This window comes from Molothrus aeneus, unplaced genomic scaffold (assembly GCF_037042795.1).
Source record: "Molothrus aeneus isolate 106 unplaced genomic scaffold, BPBGC_Maene_1.0 scaffold_30, whole genome shotgun sequence".
Classification (NCBI taxonomy): domain Eukaryota; kingdom Metazoa; phylum Chordata; class Aves; order Passeriformes; family Icteridae; genus Molothrus; species Molothrus aeneus.
The window spans coordinates 5,869,786-5,886,140 of NW_027098964.1; the positions used below are offsets into that span (position 1 = coordinate 5,869,786).

Below are 16,355 nucleotides of genomic sequence, written 5' to 3' on the forward strand. Positions count from 1 at the left end.
TATCTTGACTGATGATGCTTATCAAGTACTGATCCTCCCTTGGTGTTCCCGGGTGGTTCCAGGGGAAGCCCATCTCCACACCAGCCACATTCTTTTATTTGCTAACAAGGCATTCTTTTCCTGCTGCCACCAGGAGTTTCACAACTTCAGTGAGGTAATCTGTCTCTAGGGTTTCCGTGGTCAGAGGCTCATTGGATGTTTAATTTCTTTTACAATTTTATTTTTATACATTTTCCTCCTACTCATGAATTACTTTACATTACATATTACACCTCCAAACCAGGATTTCCCATTCCAAAACCTTGGTCCAGTGCAGGAGGAAGAGGAGGCCGTGAGGAAGAAGATGGCCTTGGAGCCCCAGGCAGGTGAGGAGGAAGTCAGTGCCCCTTTCCCCTCTCTCCTGCTCCATCTCCCAGCCCAGCACGGCCCCCGGCTGCAGGACAACCCTGCTGCCAAAGCTGTCCTGCTGGGGACGCACTGGGGGCATCTCCTTGCCCTTCCCTGTGGCACGGAGGCAAATCCCACCCTCTCCTTGTCCTTCCTCCCCCAGACAAGGAGCTGAAAATGGAGAGCAGGGAGGACAAATCCCCACAGCAGAACCTCGTGGAAGAGGCTGTTTTGTGCAGCTCCACAGCGCAGGAATCCAACAGGGAGGAAAAGCCCCGGAGATCCCACACAGGGAGGGGCTGCAAACGCAGATCACAGGGATCTGAGGAGGAAAGACCCACCCGAGGCTGGGGAGGTGGCCAGAGTTTGGAGCTGGACATCCATGATCAGCTTCAGGATGGGGAGAAGCCCCACAAGTGCTCAGAATGTAGGAAGAGCTTCAAGATCAGATCCGAGCTGATCCGCCATTGGAGAATCCACACAGGGGAACAAACCTACATATGTGGGGAGTGTGGGAAGAGCTTCAGGACGAACTCTGAACTGACCATCCACCAGAGAAACCACACCAGGGAACGTCCCTACGAGTGTGATAAATGCAGGAAGAGGTTTCAGATGAGTTCCTGTCTCGTCAGGCATCAGCGGAGTCACACAGATGAGAGGCCCTTCTGCTGCCCCCATTGTACAAAGACCTTCAAGGACAAATTTGTCCTTGTCACCCACCTGCGCATCCACAGCGGGGAGAGGCCCTATGAGTGTCCTGAGTGTGGAAAGAGCTTCACCCAGAACTCCACCCTGACTGCCCACCTGAGGACTCACACGGGGGAACGACCCTACGAGTGTGCAGAGTGTGGGAAGAGCTTCAGGACAAGCTCTGAACTCACCATCCACCAGAGAAAACACACTGGGGAACGTCCCTATGAGTGTGAGGAGTGTGGGCAGAGCTTCCAGAAGAGCTGCCACCTGACCCGGCACATGGGAATCCACATAGGACAATGGCCCTTCAAGTGTGGGCAGTGTGGGAAGAGCTTGAGGTCGAGGTCTGAACTGATTGTCCACCAGCGAAGCCACACGGGGGAACGGCCCTTCGAGTGTGGGGAGTGTGGGAAGAGCTTCATGTCAAAGTCCCACCTGATTGGCCACCAGAGGATCCACACTGGGGAGAGGCCCTATGAGTGTGATAAATGCAAGAAGACATTTCCAATCAGCTCCAGTCTCATTCTGCACCAGCAGCTTCACACAGATGAGAGGCCCTTCCGCTGCCCTGACTGCGGGAAGGGCTTCACCCGCAACTGCAATCTCGTCACCCACCAGCGCATCCACACCAGCGAGAGGCACTACGAGTGTCCTGAGTGTGGGAAGAGCTTCTCAGAGAAGTCTGCCTTGACCAGACACCAACGGAGCCACCACTAAAGGAAGCCCTTTGAGTGCCCTGAGGGCAGGAAGAGCTTCCTGCGCTGCTCCAGCTCCATCCCCCAAGGGAAGATCCATGTTGGATGATCCCCAGTGACCCCTGGTGATCCATGGTGCCAGTGATCTGTGTTGGGAAGACACCTGGCTGGGGGCTCCACATCCTCCTGGCTCCCCATGGGCACCTGCACACATTCACAGCCCAACATCAGAAATCTGTGGAAGAATGAGTGGATGAACAGGGCCATAGATCCCTGGAAATGTTGTACAAGCAAACCCCATGTTAGCTTAGCATAAGTAGGCCACATGCCGTGATAGGGAGATTGCAAAATATGCTGCATCATGTTAACAAGGACGAAAGGGCAAGGACAGTGATGAGAACGAGGAAGAAATATTGTTTTGCAGTCTAAAAATAGGGAAGTAAAAGCGATGAGAATGGGGAAGAACCCTGTGTTAGAAACCACAAAGTAGGGGGAATATGTAAATGTAACCTTTTGCTTTAAACCAATGAACGACAAGTATGCATAATTACTGGAAACAATATAAAAGTACCGTTGTACTCGAAATAAATGAAGCTTGCTTTACCAATCATATTGATTGACTGCTTGTCTTCCCTCACTGCCTGCAGAAATCCATTGTGGAGAGCAGATTTGTCAACTTCTGACCCCAGAAAAATCTCCCTTTTTGCATCTTCTGGTGGCATCAAGCAACATTGAATGGCCTTGGAGATATTCTCCAACATAAATCTATCATTTTAATTCTCTGTGGCCTGCAGGCATCTTCCACAGCCCAGAAGGGACGGATTGGGGCAAAAGCCCTGATTTTGGAGAGAGTTGGGTGGAAACCCTCCAAAAAAGGTTCTTCCCACCCACCCAAGTATGTGGATGTTCTGCTAGCAGGGACACGTAAATCCTTTTTGGCCTTGAAATGTTTTGGCCTTTGAAAAGCCTGAAACTAAGGTAAAAATAAACACCTTGAACTAAGGCATAGATGGGGACATGTGAGAACATGGGAAACATGGATGGGGACATGAACTAGGACAGCATCAGTGCCACCACCTGTGCCCCCACAGTGCTACCAGAACCTTTATCTTGGCCATGGCCAAGCACTGCCCAGTGCAGTTCCTGCCATCACGTCTCCACTGTCACCACTGAGGTGTCCCAGCTGAATGTCATCCCTCTACCAGGGCAGGATGGTGAACTTGTTCAGCTGGTGACAAGTGGCCTGGAAGTGAGTGACAGACACCAGGGTGTCCCAGGGCCACTGGGCTCAGGGGATTCCAACTGCCCCTGGGGACAGGGTAAGGGTCAGTGTCTCCCACGGATGTGGATATTGACAGCCTGGTCAGAGAGAAAGTCAGATAAACTTTCCCAGGCATTGTCCTGGGGAGTTTTGAGAATGCTCAGAGAAAAAACTAAAAACAATTTCTAATCTTTGCAGCTGGTGTTGTAACTTTTAAGATGTTTACAAGAAGGGTGGTTTGTAATTAGCCAATGGTGTGAGGGGTGTTGATTAATGACCACTTAGGTCAAATTCTATCGTAACTGTCTATAAAGGGAATGCGGTTTTCTAATAAAGTTTGCATTGCCTCCTGAAGACCTAGAGTCTATGTGTGGCTTCAGTCAGCTGTCCCTAATACAACAGCAACATGTGGAGTCATGTGGCCCCACACTGGGTGTCACCAGAAGTGTCCTGGTGGTCACCACAGGTGTGGTGACATTGCCCCCTGATGTGTGTCCTGGTGGCATTGTGTCCCATCCCCTCTGTCCCCATTCCCCACCGTGGCTCCCTGTCTGCCCTCTGTGTGTCCCTGTCCTGCCCAGTGTGTCCCTGTCACCTCTCTCAGTGTCCCTGTCCTCCCTGTGAGTCGCTGTCCCCATCTCTCCTATGTCTTCCTGTACCCTTCTGTGTGCCCCTGTCCCCTTCCCCTGGCAGGCCCAAAGTCCCCAAGGTCCTGGGGTCCTCAAGGTGTCTTCGTGTCCCTCAGGATGCTCCCATGACTGCTCCTGGTTCTGAGCATCTGCATCCACCCCAGCACAGGTAGGGACACCCCACAACACCCTGTGACACCCAACAACATCTGACGACACCCTTTGTCCACTGATTTTGGGTACTCCCCCCCCACTTTGGGACCTTTTCCCCTCTTTTGGGTTCCCTCTCCCCGTTTTGTGTCATCTCCTCCCTATTTTGGGTCCTTTCCCTATTTTGGGTCCTTTCCCCATTTTGGGTCACTGCCCCCCTATTTAGGGTCTGTTCCTCCCTATTTTGGATCCTTTCTTGTTGTTGTTCTATTTCTAGAGTCCCATACTGTTGTTATCAGATTTCTAAAGTCCCATACCTCCTCAGTGCATTCTTATGGCTGCAGATCTTCACAGCACAGACTCCTCCTTCTGCATGTTGTTCTTTCTCAGTTCAGGGCTCCTTCAAGGCACTCTCTGACTGGCTAACCCGCCCCCTTTTATCCCAGTTATCTTCATTACTCACAGCTGCAGCCCAATTAAGGACATGGCAGCTGCAGCCCATCAAGGGCAACCAGGACCTCCCGGGGCAAAGCCTCTATACAGATATTCAAGTACAATACTTCTATTTTGCTAGGATTCAAAGGCCACCTCTACTATACTTTCTCCCTTTTTCAACCTTTCCCCCAATTTTGGGCACCCTCCCCATTAATTGTGGCAAATTTTTGGGTGCATCCCACCCTCCAACACCCTCTCCAGCCCTTAACCCCTTTTCACCCCCCACACCCAGGCATGTCCCCAGCTGTGTCCCCAACTGTCCCCCTGTCTCGGCTTGAAAAGACATGTGTCTGCTAAGGAAGGCAGGAGCCTCCCCTAAACTGGAAATTGTAAATCCCCTCCCTCTGAATTGTTATAAATTTGAAATTAAGGGGGGAGGCTCTCAGGCAAAGATATGGAAGCAGGAATAACAGTTCTTTAATGGGGAAGAAAATTTTAAAAAATAAAATAAACAATGCAGTAATACAAAACAATGCTGATAGAGTCAGAGCTCAACCTGACACCCTGTTGGTCAGGGTGTTGGCAGCAATCCAATTGGAATTGTGGCTGCAGTCCTCCTGGAGTGGCAGATGTGGTTCTGTTGGAGCAGGGATCCTGTAGAAGGGTGTAGTCTTCCTCTGAAGATCCAGTGGAAAAGGCAGCTGCTCCTCTGGGAATCCAGTGGCTGTTCTGGTGTCCCAAAATCTCAGATTATATCCTGTCAGGAATGCTTGGCTCCTCCCTCTGGGCAGAGCATCTCACAATGGCATGCTGTAATTTTTATCATTCATGCAGTGACATTCAATAGCCTATTAACAGGAGATGTCTCCCTGGAGGGAGCATTGGTTTGTGAAAGACATGTGGCTAGGTGGCTCTGGCTGTGTTGGGAGACCCTGGCGGAGGTTCTGGGGCAGATGATCAAGGAGCCCCTGCCCTGGAACTATCCCCATGTCCCTCCATCCTGCTTCCTGGTGTCCCCTGTCCAGAATTCCCCTCTTGCTGCTTTTACCCCTTTCTTAGGTTGAAAATGTGTGTGTGTATTGACTGTGGACTTTCGTGGCTTGAATGAAGTGACTCCACCGCTGAGCGCTGCTGTGCCGGACATGCTGGAACTCCAGTACGAGCTGGAGTCCAAGGCAGCAGAGTGGTGTGCCACTATAGACATTGCCAATGCATTTTTCTCCATTCCGCTGGCAGCAGAATGCAGGTCTCAGTTTGCCTTCACATGGAGGGGAGTGCAGTACACCAGGAACCGACTGCCCCAGGGGTGGAAGCACAGCCCCATCATCTGCCATGGACTGATCCAGGCTGCACTGGAAAAGGGTGAGGCTCCAGAACACCTGCAGTACATCGATGACATCATTGTGTGTGGGAACACGGCAATGGAAGTGTTTGAGAAAGGAGAGAGGAACATCCAGATTCTGCTAGAAGCCAGCTTTGCCATCAAAATGAGCACAGTCAAGGAACCTGCCCGAGAGATCCAGTTCCTGGGAGTGAAGTGGCAAGATGGACGGCGTCAGATTCCCACTGAGGTCATCAACAAGATCACAGCAATGTCTCCACCAACCAGCAAGAAGGAAACACAAGCTTTCCTAGGCGCCATAGGCTTTTGGAGAATGCACATTCCTGAGTACAGTCAAATTGTGAGCCCTCTTTACCTGGTCACCCGCAAAAAGAATGATTTACACTGGGGCCCTGAGCAGCAACAAACTTTTGCCCAGATTAAGCCGGAGATCGCTCATGTGGTAGCCCTTGGGCCTGATCAGGACGGGACCAGAGGTGAAGAATGTGCTCTACTCTGCAGCTGGGAACCATGGTTTGTCCTGGAGCCTTTGGCAGAAGGTGCCTGGGGAGACTCGAGGCCGACCACTGGGATTCTGGAGCTGAAGCTACAGAGGGTCCAAAGCCATCTACACTCCCACAGAGAAGGAAATCTTGGCTGCCTATGAAGGAGTCCAGGCTGCCTCAGAGGTGATTGGCATGGAAGCACAACTCCTCCTGGCACTCCGACTGCCGGTGCTGGGGTGGATGTTTAAAGGAAAGGTTCCCACCACGCCACTGATGCCACATGGAGCAAATGGATTGCTCTCATCACACAGCATGCCTGTATTGGAAACCTGAATCAGCCTGGGATTTTGGAGATAATTGCAAACTGGCTGGAAGGTGAAAACTTTGGTCTCACTGATGAAGAGGAACAAGAACCAGTGACACAGGCTGAAGAAGCTCCACCATTCAACCAACCACCAGCAGAGGAAACACGCTATGCTCTTTTCACTGATGGTTCCTGTCACATCATAGGGATGAACTGGATTTGGAAAGCAGCCATATGGAGCCCCACATGACAGGTTGCACAAGCTACCAAAGGAGAAGGTAGATCAAGTCAACTTGCTGAACTCAAAGTCATTCAACTGGCCCTAGATGTTGCTAAAAGAGAGAAGTGGCCAAAGCCCTACCTTTATACTGATTCATGGATGCCAATGCTCTGTGAGGTTGGCTGGAAAGGTGGAAAAAGGCCAACTGGCAGCGTAGAGGAAAACCAATCTGGGCCGCTGATGAATAGAAAGACATTGCCCCTTGGCTAGAGAAGCTACCTGTGAAAGTCCATCACGTAGACACCCATGTCCCCAAGAGTCAGGCTTATGAGGCTGAAACAATGAGCAGGTAGACCAGGCTGCAAAGACAGGGGTGTCCAAGAAAGACCTAGATTGGGAACACAAGGGAGAGTTATTCCTAGCTTGATGGGCCCAGGATGCCTCAGGCCATCAGTGCAGAGATGCCACCTCTAAGAGACCGAGGGGTGGATTTAACCATGGACAGTGTTTCTCAGGTTATCCATGACTGTGAGACGTGTGCTGCCATCAAGCAGGCCAAGCCAGTGAAGCCCCTAAGGTATGGCAGGCGGTGGTTCAAATATAAATGTGGGGAGGCCTGGCAGATTGACTGCATCACACTGCCCCAGACATGCCAAGGCAAGCGCTACGTGCTGACCACGTGGTGGAAGCCACCACTGGATGGTTGGATACCTACCCTGTGCCTCATGCTGCTGCCTGGAACACCATCCTGGGCCTGGAAAAAGCAAGTCCTGTGGAGATATGGCACCCCTGAGAGAACTGAGTTGGACAATGGGACCCATTTCAAGAACAGCCTTACAAACACCCAGGCCAGAGAACATAGTATTGAATGGATAGATCATATCCCTTATCATGCACCAGCTGCCAAGAAAGTTGAACAGTAAAATGGACTATTTTAGACTACTGTGAAAAACGTGTATTTTATGACTGGCTTTTTGCAAATATTAAAATGAATGTTATATGTGTTATGTTCAAAAGTTTTGCTATATTAATTTTCTTAAGTAGTGTGTTAAATATAGTTTTAGTTTATGACATAATAGAAACTATGCTGTGTAATATGTAAGTGTCTATGTAAGACACTTTTTTAAAGAGAGGAATGAGGTACTTGCACCGAGATAGCAGCCACAGGACACCTAAAGCTTTCAGAGAAAAAGAATTAATTGCTCCCTTATCAGAAGAAATTAACTTCTCCCTGCCTCGCTCAGCTCTGAAGACGCTGTCAGGATCCAGAGGAAGAAGAAGTGACACTGACCAGACAGAATCCTGTGCTTGAATGGAATTTATGCATCATGTATGAGATGTATGAATATGCAACAGGCTGTTGCTTTTAAGGGTTAATCTTCTGTTAATGTGGGTCCTTTTTTGGGCTTATTTTGCCCAGAAAGAGGCACCTGAAATGTCCATAACTCTTTGTTTTTATTGTCTTGTATTGTCCTAATCCAAATTGTCCGAATTTTTATTACTCTAATTATATTACTATTTTTATAACCATTTTATTACTATTAAACTTTTGAAATTTTTTTATGAGTGATTGGTGTTTTTAACAGACCCCATGGGAGGGACCCCCCACTGGACCAGGGAAGGAATTCTTGTCCCTGAGGCAGAAACAGTGGCAGGAACTGACCATGACTCCCATCCCCTCTCCCTGCCCTGCTGGGCAGCACAGGGAGGGAGTCGGGAATAAAGTGAAGTCCGTGAAGGACAAAGAGGTCGGGAGAAGGTTCTTTTTCAGGGTTTATTTCACTCCTCGTTCTGCTGTTCTGATTCACTCAGTCCCAAATCCAATTCATTTTCCCACCTCGGGGCTGTTGTGCCTGTGATGGTGATCCCTGAGTGACCTCTCGCTTCCCTTATCTGCAGGGCACGGGGGAGCAGGGGGTGCAAGGGGCTATTGGTGCAAGATGAGGGGGGTCAGGGCAGTCTTAGTGCCAGGCATGGATGTACAGGGGGAGAGGGGGTTCAGACCTGGATATGGTGGTAAAAGAAGGTCCCAGTACCAGGAATGGGGGATCAAGCGGTGTCTTAGGTTGGAAATGGGGGTGTGTATTCTATTACTATCTGTTAGAGGTGGGGCAGTTATCTTCTGTTAACTGGGCAGGGTTTTGTACCTCTTCCACAACCAATGTTCCCCCTGGAAAATGTCTTCTGTTAACGAGCCATTGAGCCTCAATGCCTGACTGATGAACCTACATCATCCCACTGTGAGAAGCTCCGCCCCGAGGGAGGAGCCAAGCATTCCTAACTGGATATAATCTGCGATCTGGAAGACCACCATCAGCCTTTTCCTCTGGATTCCCAGAGGAGCATCCCTTTCCTGCTGGATTCCCAGAGGAAGACCAGGCCCATCTACAGCACCACTGGATCTTCAGAGAAAGACTACGCGCTTCTACAGGATCACTGCTTCAACAGAACCACACCTGCCACTCCAGGAGGACTGCAGCCACCATTTCAATTGGGCTGCTATCAACACCCTGACCAACAGGGTGTCAGGTCGTATTCTGCCAGTGTTGTTTTGTATTACTGCGTTGTTTATTTTATTTTTTAAAATTTTCTTCCCTAATAAAGAGTTATTCCCCCTCCCATATCTTTGCTTGAGAGCCCCTTTATTTCAAAATTATAACAATTTGGAGGGAGAGGGTTTACATTTTCTATTTCAGGGAAGGCTCCTGCCTTCCTCAGCAGACACCTGTCTTTTCAAACCAAGATAAGTGGTCTCGTTGTCAGGGAACAGAGGGGACGGTGGGATCCCGGGCCTGGAAATTGAGTTCCAGGGGTGTCCTGTGGCACAGAAATAGTGAATCGGGGTTTCCTGTATGGGAAATGTGGGTTCAGGGAAATTTCCTCCCTGGAAATGGACATTCAGAGGGGTTGTAGTGCCCGCAAATGGAGGTTCAGAGAAGTGCTGATGCCCAGAAACGGGTGTTTAGGGATGTACTCGTGCCTGATAAGAAGTAACAGGGGATCCCAGCGCTGGCCAGGGCGGGCAGTGAGTCATAGTACCCAGGAATGGTGGTTCAGGGGGGTTCAGCGTGGTCCTGGGGCCAGATAAAGAACATGGGGGTCCTGGTGCTGGGGAAGGGGATTCAGGGAGGTCACAGTATGCAGGAATGGGGGTGGATGCTGTTCTAGTGCCCGGAAATGGAAGTTCAGGGGGTTCCCAGTGCCCGGAAATTGCGGTTCGGGGGATTCCGGCTGTCGAGGGTCCCTCTCACCGCCCCCCCCAAGCCCCCCAGGAGCGCCCCCAGCCCCAGCGCTGGAGCCAATCCGCTGCTCCGCTACGGCCCCGCCCCCAGAGCCGCCATTAACGCTGCTCTTTCCTGCCCGCCAATGGTATACCGAGGATTCTGTGACGTCACCGGTCTCCGGGCAGATCGCGGCGGCGCAGAGCGGGGAACGTGGAAGCGAAAGTGCCCGAAGGAGCGCAGGGGGAGGGGACGGGGGAATTCCAGGGAATTCCCCGGGATCCCCCCTGGCATCTCCCGGGACCCTCCTCGGCCGTGCTGAACTCGCTGGACCTGCGCTCAAACTCTGCCTGGAGCCCGCTGGCAGAGCAGGACTGGGCGCTGGGACCCCGGTCCCTGATCCACAGTCTCCTTCTCTCTCTCCTCTGTTCTCTCCCTTTCCTCCAGGTGATCATAAACCCCAGAGCAGCTGCAGAGCCCCGTGCCCAGGCCGGGTTTCCCAGCAAAGGGAGGCCTGGGGCTGAGGTGCCCCGGGCTGGCCGGGAATGGGGCTCCGGGCTCACGGAAACGGGGGATCCAGGGGCTGCCAAAGGAGGAGAGCTGGGAAAAGGGGTGCAGGGGGTGTTGGTGCAGGATAAGGGGGTGCAGGGGATCCCGCAGCTGGGCAAGGAGATGTGGGGGCGTCCCAGTACCCAGGAATGGGGATTCAAGGAGGTCCCAGGGGGACTCCCCAAAGCCCCTCCCAGGGGGGAGCAGGAGCTGGGTCAGGACTCTGGGGAGAGAAAAGGGGGTGTCCCCAGCATGGGGGCACATGGGGGAGTCACAAGCGCTCCCCAGGGGGACAGGACCCCCAGGGGATCCCCCCTCACCTTCTCCCGTAGTGGAGGCCGAGCCCCAGCCAAGGCAGACAAAGCCCAACACGAAGCCCCCGAGCCCCGGCAGCACCTTGGGTGTGGGTGTGACAGGCTGGTCAGAGAGCGAGAAAACCAGGTAAGTTTTTTCACAGCTGACTTGTGAGACTTTTAGGGAGTTGTAGGGACACGATGATAGCTTGTTATTATAAACAACCTGCAGGTGGTGTTTTCCTACTCTCTGTTTTCCTGTTTTTCTCAAGGATTGTTTATAAGAAAGGTGTTTTTGTTAATTAGCCAGTCAGGTGAAATGTATTGATTGATTGACCAGTCTGGTCTGAATGTATCGGCACAGTCTATAAAAAGAGAGAATTTTCATATTAAAACTACTGCTGTGCAAAGCAGCCTTCTTGTGAGTCTGTGCCGCTTCCTTACTCAGCAGCGACACTTGGGGGGCGTCCAGCGGCAGCTCCGGGGCCGGGAGGGGCAGGATCCGGGAAACGGCGGTGGCTGCTGGGAAGGGACTGGCATGGACTGGGACAGGCTGGGATACACTGGGGTACACCGGGATACACTGGGATACACTGGGATACATCAGGATACACCAGGACTGGGACCCACTGGGAGCAGGATCAGGGCACACTGGGAACCAGCAGGACCAGAGCTTGGGCAACAGGCATCATAGTGGGACCAACTGGCATTGCCTGGTACTGACTGGGATCATACTGGTGGAAACTGGAACCTTACTGGGACACGTGGCTGTGACTATGAGTATGCTGAGGGCAACTGGGATATACTGGGAGTGTCTGTAACCAGACTTAGGGTGACTGGGAACGCACTGAGAGCGACTGGCAGTGACCGGGTCTACACTGGGAGCAACTGGGATTGACTGGGACCATGCTCAGAGAGATTGGGATCCCACTGGGATCATACTTGGAATGACTGGGTCTGTGCTGGTGGCAACTGAGGTCATAGTGGGATCATACTGGAAGTGACTAGGAGCAGGCTGAGGGCAACTGGGACCATATTGGGGCAACTGAGACATACAGGGAGTGACAGGAATCATGCTGGAGGTGATTGGGGTGACTGTGAGCAACTGGAATCATGCTGGAAGCTACTGGGAGTGAGTGGAGACACACTGGGGGAACTGGGATATACTGGGAGTGATGGGGAGTGACTGGGATCACAGGAACCATAAAGGAAGTTACTGGAGTAATACTGTGAGTATCTGGGAGTGACTTGGGACCATGCTGGGAGTGGCTGGAACTATACCAGGGGTGAATGGAAAGCCCTGGGACCATGCTGGGATCATACTGGGCTGACTGAGAGTGACCTGGGGACAACTGGCCCAGCTGGGGCTCAGGATTTTCTCCCGAGGGTTGCCCCAGGTCCTACAGAGCTGAGGGACAGGGGACAGCCAGGGAACATGGCCTGGCCGAGGGACACTGAGCTCCAGCACTTTGGGCTGTTGCCCTTGGGCTCCCAGCAGAGGCCCAGGGGCAAAATCCCCTCCAGGAACCATTGTTTGCTTTAAGCTTTGCTCTGGAACATTCCCCAGGAGCCCCTGCAGTGGCTGCAGCCCGGCCGGGTGCACGGGGCCACCAAAGCCACTCCGGCCATGCCCTCCTGCCCCGGGCAGGGCACAGAACAGCCAAGGAAAGGCTCGTGCTGGGCTCAGGGCAGGGACAGGGCACTCCCCTGGTGCTGCCACGGGCACAGCAGAGCCGGCCTGGGCAAAGGATTGGGATTGATGTCCCATGGAACCCCAGCAGGGATTAGGTCTCATTTCACTGCTCTCATTGGATTGGTCATCAATTCAAATCATTTCCCCATGGAATTCTCCACAGAGTGGCACTGAGTTGGGAGGGATCCATCCATGCAATTCTCACCTGAGTGGGATGAGAGTGAGATTTGGCCATGGAAATTCCATGGGAATTCGTGCATTCCAAGTCTCCCATTCCTGAATCCCACAATCCCTTAGGAATTGCCCTCCCACACCCACCTTTGTGCTCCAGAGCCTCCAACCATAGAGCTCCATTTGGGAGCTCTTCCCCACAGGTGTATCCCAGGTAATGCTTCATTCACTGCACCATGATCCCTTTGGATTCCCAGCACCTCTGGGTGATCCAGGTGGCACCGTCAGACACTGCAAAGCTCCCGGGTCCCAGCTGGAAGGAGATTTAATCCCACCCCTTATGGCCATACCAGTGGGATCCATGGATGCTCCATTGGACAGGAGGTCACAGCTGGAAACCACCTGCACTGTGTGGAGACCTGGGAACGAGGAGAGAACGGACCCATGGAGTCGTGTCCCAGCCCCACAGAGCCCCATGGAGCTCCCTGGATTACCATACCAGTCCCACAGGTCCCATCCCATTCCCAGAGATTCCCCCAGCCCCACAGATCCCAGCCCAGCCCCCGGCTCCCCCAACTCCCCCCATTCTGGTTGTACCGGCCCCGTCTCCAGGGCACTGTTGGCCACGTGCTGGTTCCTGTCCTTGAGCCAGCTCTGGCTATCCCAATATCCCAGCCCTGGATATCCCAATATCCCAGCTCTGGCTATCCCAATATCCCAGCCCTGGCTATCCCAATATCCCAGCGCTGCCTATCCCAATATCCCAGCTCTGGCTATCCCAATATCCCAGCCCTGCCTATCCCAATATCCCAGCCCTGCCTATCCCAATATCCCAGCCCTGGCTATCCCAATATCCCAGTTCTGGCTATCCCAATATCCCAGCCCTGCCTATCCCAATATCGCAGTTCTGGCTATCCCAATATCCCAGCTCAGCTCTTGCCCCCATCCCCCCTGTCTGCAGCTCCATCCGGCCCCGCTCGCTGCCCCAGTGCTCCCAGGGGGTCCCGTCCACCTCCCCCACAATCAAGGACTGGGAGACCCCCGGGCCAGGCTCCGACAGCACCACTTCCAGGCACTGCAGGGAGGGCAGAACTGGGGGGGACACGGAGATTTGGGGGAGCTGGGGTGGGTGAGAGATTTGGGATGCAGGGAACTCAACTGGTCAAGGAAAGGTGGGAGAGCTGGGAAGGAGGTTCAGGGGCTCAGAGTCAAGGAAAGGTGGGGCAAGGATTGGGAGAGGTGGGATGGGCTGTCCTGTGCCCAGGAAAGGGGGTGCCAGGGCTCCTCTGTGTGAGGAAAGGAGGGGCTGGGGCTGGGAAAGGCAGGAATGGCAGCCCAGGGGTCCCAGGGCCAGGGAAAGGGTGGGACTGGGGGCTGAAGAGGCGGGGGGCCAGGAAAAGGTTGTGTTGGTGCTGGATAAGGGGGTGCAGGGGGGATCTCAGTGCCGGGCAAAGGAGTAAAAGGGTGACTCCATTCTCAGGAATGGGGGGCAGAGGGGTCTCAGGGTCAAGGAAATGGGAGGGCAGGGACATGGAGAGATAGAAAGGAGTTCCAGGGGGTCCTTGAGCCCAGGAAAAGGGAGTCCAGACTTTCCCAGAAAAGGGGGGTAACGGGGTGGGGACTCCCGGGATGTTTGTGAATGGGGAGTTCAGGGGGCCTCTGGTTTTGCAGAAAGTTGGGGCTGGGGGCTGAGAAAGGCAGGAATGGGGGTCCAAGGTATTCCAGAGTGTCCCAGGGAAGTCTGGAGTCTGGGAGCCATGGGATGGTTGGGAAAAGGGGAGCAGGGGCTCCTGATGTCCATAAATGGGGGATCCAGGGGGGTCCCTGTGCAGGAAAAGGGGAGCAGAGGGGTCCCTGTGCCGGGAATGGCGGTTCAGGGTCCCGGTGCTGGGGTCCCACTCCCCCTGACCCCCAGGAGCGCCCCCAGCCCCAGCCCTGGAGCCATCGCGCTGCTCCGGGCAGATCCCAGCGGCGCAGGGTGGGAGATGGGACAGTGCCCGAGGGAGGACTGGGGGGAACGGGGGGATCACTTCCAGTTGTCCCAAGTGGAGGCTCTGCAAATCCCAGTGAATCCCAGTCACCCCCAGTGTGTTCCCAGTGACCCCAGTATGCCTACAGACACTCCCAGCATATCCCAGTTGCCATGAACTCGTAGTCATTCCCAGGCACTCCCAGTTACCTCAGCGTGGCTCAGGTGACCCCAGTCACTCCCAGTACATCCCAGCTGTCACCAGCATGCATCCTATCATTCCCACTTCCTCCCAGTGTGTGCGCAGCTGGCTCCCAGCCTATGCTGGTAGCTCCCAGTAAGCCCCAGTCAGGGTCCATTGACACCCACTATAGTCCCAGTATGGTTGTAGCCACTCCCAGCAGGATCCCAGTCACTTGCAGTCTAATCCCAGTCACTCCCATTATGCTGCCAGTGGCCCCCAGTGTGATCCCAGGTGCTCCCTGTCAATGCCAACATGACCCCAGTAGCCTCCAGTACGATCCCCAGTCTCTCCCAGTAGATCCCAGTCACCCCCAGCATGCTCCCAGTCACTCCCACTTCCTTCCAGTTGCTTTCAGCATGATTCAACTTGCTCCCAGCCACTCCCAGTCAATCCCAGTAGGATTCCAGTCACCCTCAGTGGGATCCCAGTCTCACCCAGCATGGGCCCAGCTGTGCCCAATGTGCTTCCAGTCACCCCAGTATGCTTACAGACACTCCCAGTATATCCCAGTTGCCCTCAGCATATCCATAGTCATTCCCAAACACTCCCAGTGGCCCCAGGAAGCTGTTAGCTATCCCAGTATGATCCCAGTCATGCCCACAACATCCCAGTGTCCTCCAGCATGCATCCAGTCCTTTCCAGTTACTCCAGTTTGCTGGCAGCATGATCCCAGTTTCTCTCTGTTGCACCCAAGAGCCCAAAGTGTGATCTCAGTCACTCCCTTTCAACCCCAATATGATCCCAGTAAGCTCCAGTATGATCCTAGTCATGCACCAGCACTCCCAGTGTGGTCCCAGAATAATCCCAGTTGCTTCCAATCTCTCCCACTATGGTCCCATCTGCCCCCAGCTAGGGTAACCCAGTGAGTCCCAGTATAATGCCATCTGCTCCCAGTGTGCTCCCAGTCACCCCCAGTAAGGGGGATGATATGCATGGTGTATTCCCAGTCACTCTCAGGTACTCCCAGTATTAGTCCAGTCACTCCCAGTATGATCCAAGTATGACCCCAGTGTTCTCCCAGTCACTGCCAGTAGGAACCAGTTGGGCCCCACATGGTTCCAGTTGCTCTGTTTCACCCTCACTTTCATTCCAGTCATTCCCAGTCTCTCTCAGTGTACCCCAGTTCCTTCCAGCCTATTCCCAGTCACTCCCAGTTCCTTCCAGTATGATCCCATTTCCTCCCAACCTCTCCCAATCAGCCTCAGTGTAGTCACACTCACTGCCAGTATGATCCCCGGCACCTCCAGTATGATGTCAGTTAATCCCAGCATAAACCCAGTTGCTTCCAATCACCCCCAGCATGCAGTCAGCCACTCCCAGTTGCTCCCAGTATGATCCCAGTTGCTCACAGCTGCTCCCAGTCATTCTCAGAATCATCCCAGTCATTCCCAGTATATCCCATTTGCCCCCAACACGTCCTCAATTGCCCCTGCAGCCTCCTACTCCCTCCCAGTATGATCCCAGTACAGCCCAGTCCATCCCAGAGATGCCACTCCTGGCATCCCCCAGCCCTCTCTGTTTCCCCTTCCCAGATCGCCCAACAGGAGCCCCAGGGGCTGGCAGCCCCCAACCAGGGTCCCCAGCAAGCCCCTGTGTGGATCTGCAGCCCCCAGG

The 16,355-nt window shown here is 53.5% G+C and overlaps 1 protein-coding gene across 1 annotated transcript in view; it reads left to right on the forward strand.

Annotated features, from left to right (window-relative positions):
• LOC136569926 (zinc finger protein 850-like) overlaps positions 1-16,355 on the forward strand; it is a 116,760-nt gene that overhangs the window by 96,506 nt on the left and 3,899 nt on the right. Inside the window, exon 6 of the mRNA XM_066570279.1 lies at positions 838-1,790. Within this exon, the coding sequence (XP_066426376.1) occupies positions 838-1,790 (953 nt within the window). The remainder of the gene's footprint in view (positions 1-837; positions 1,791-16,355) is intronic.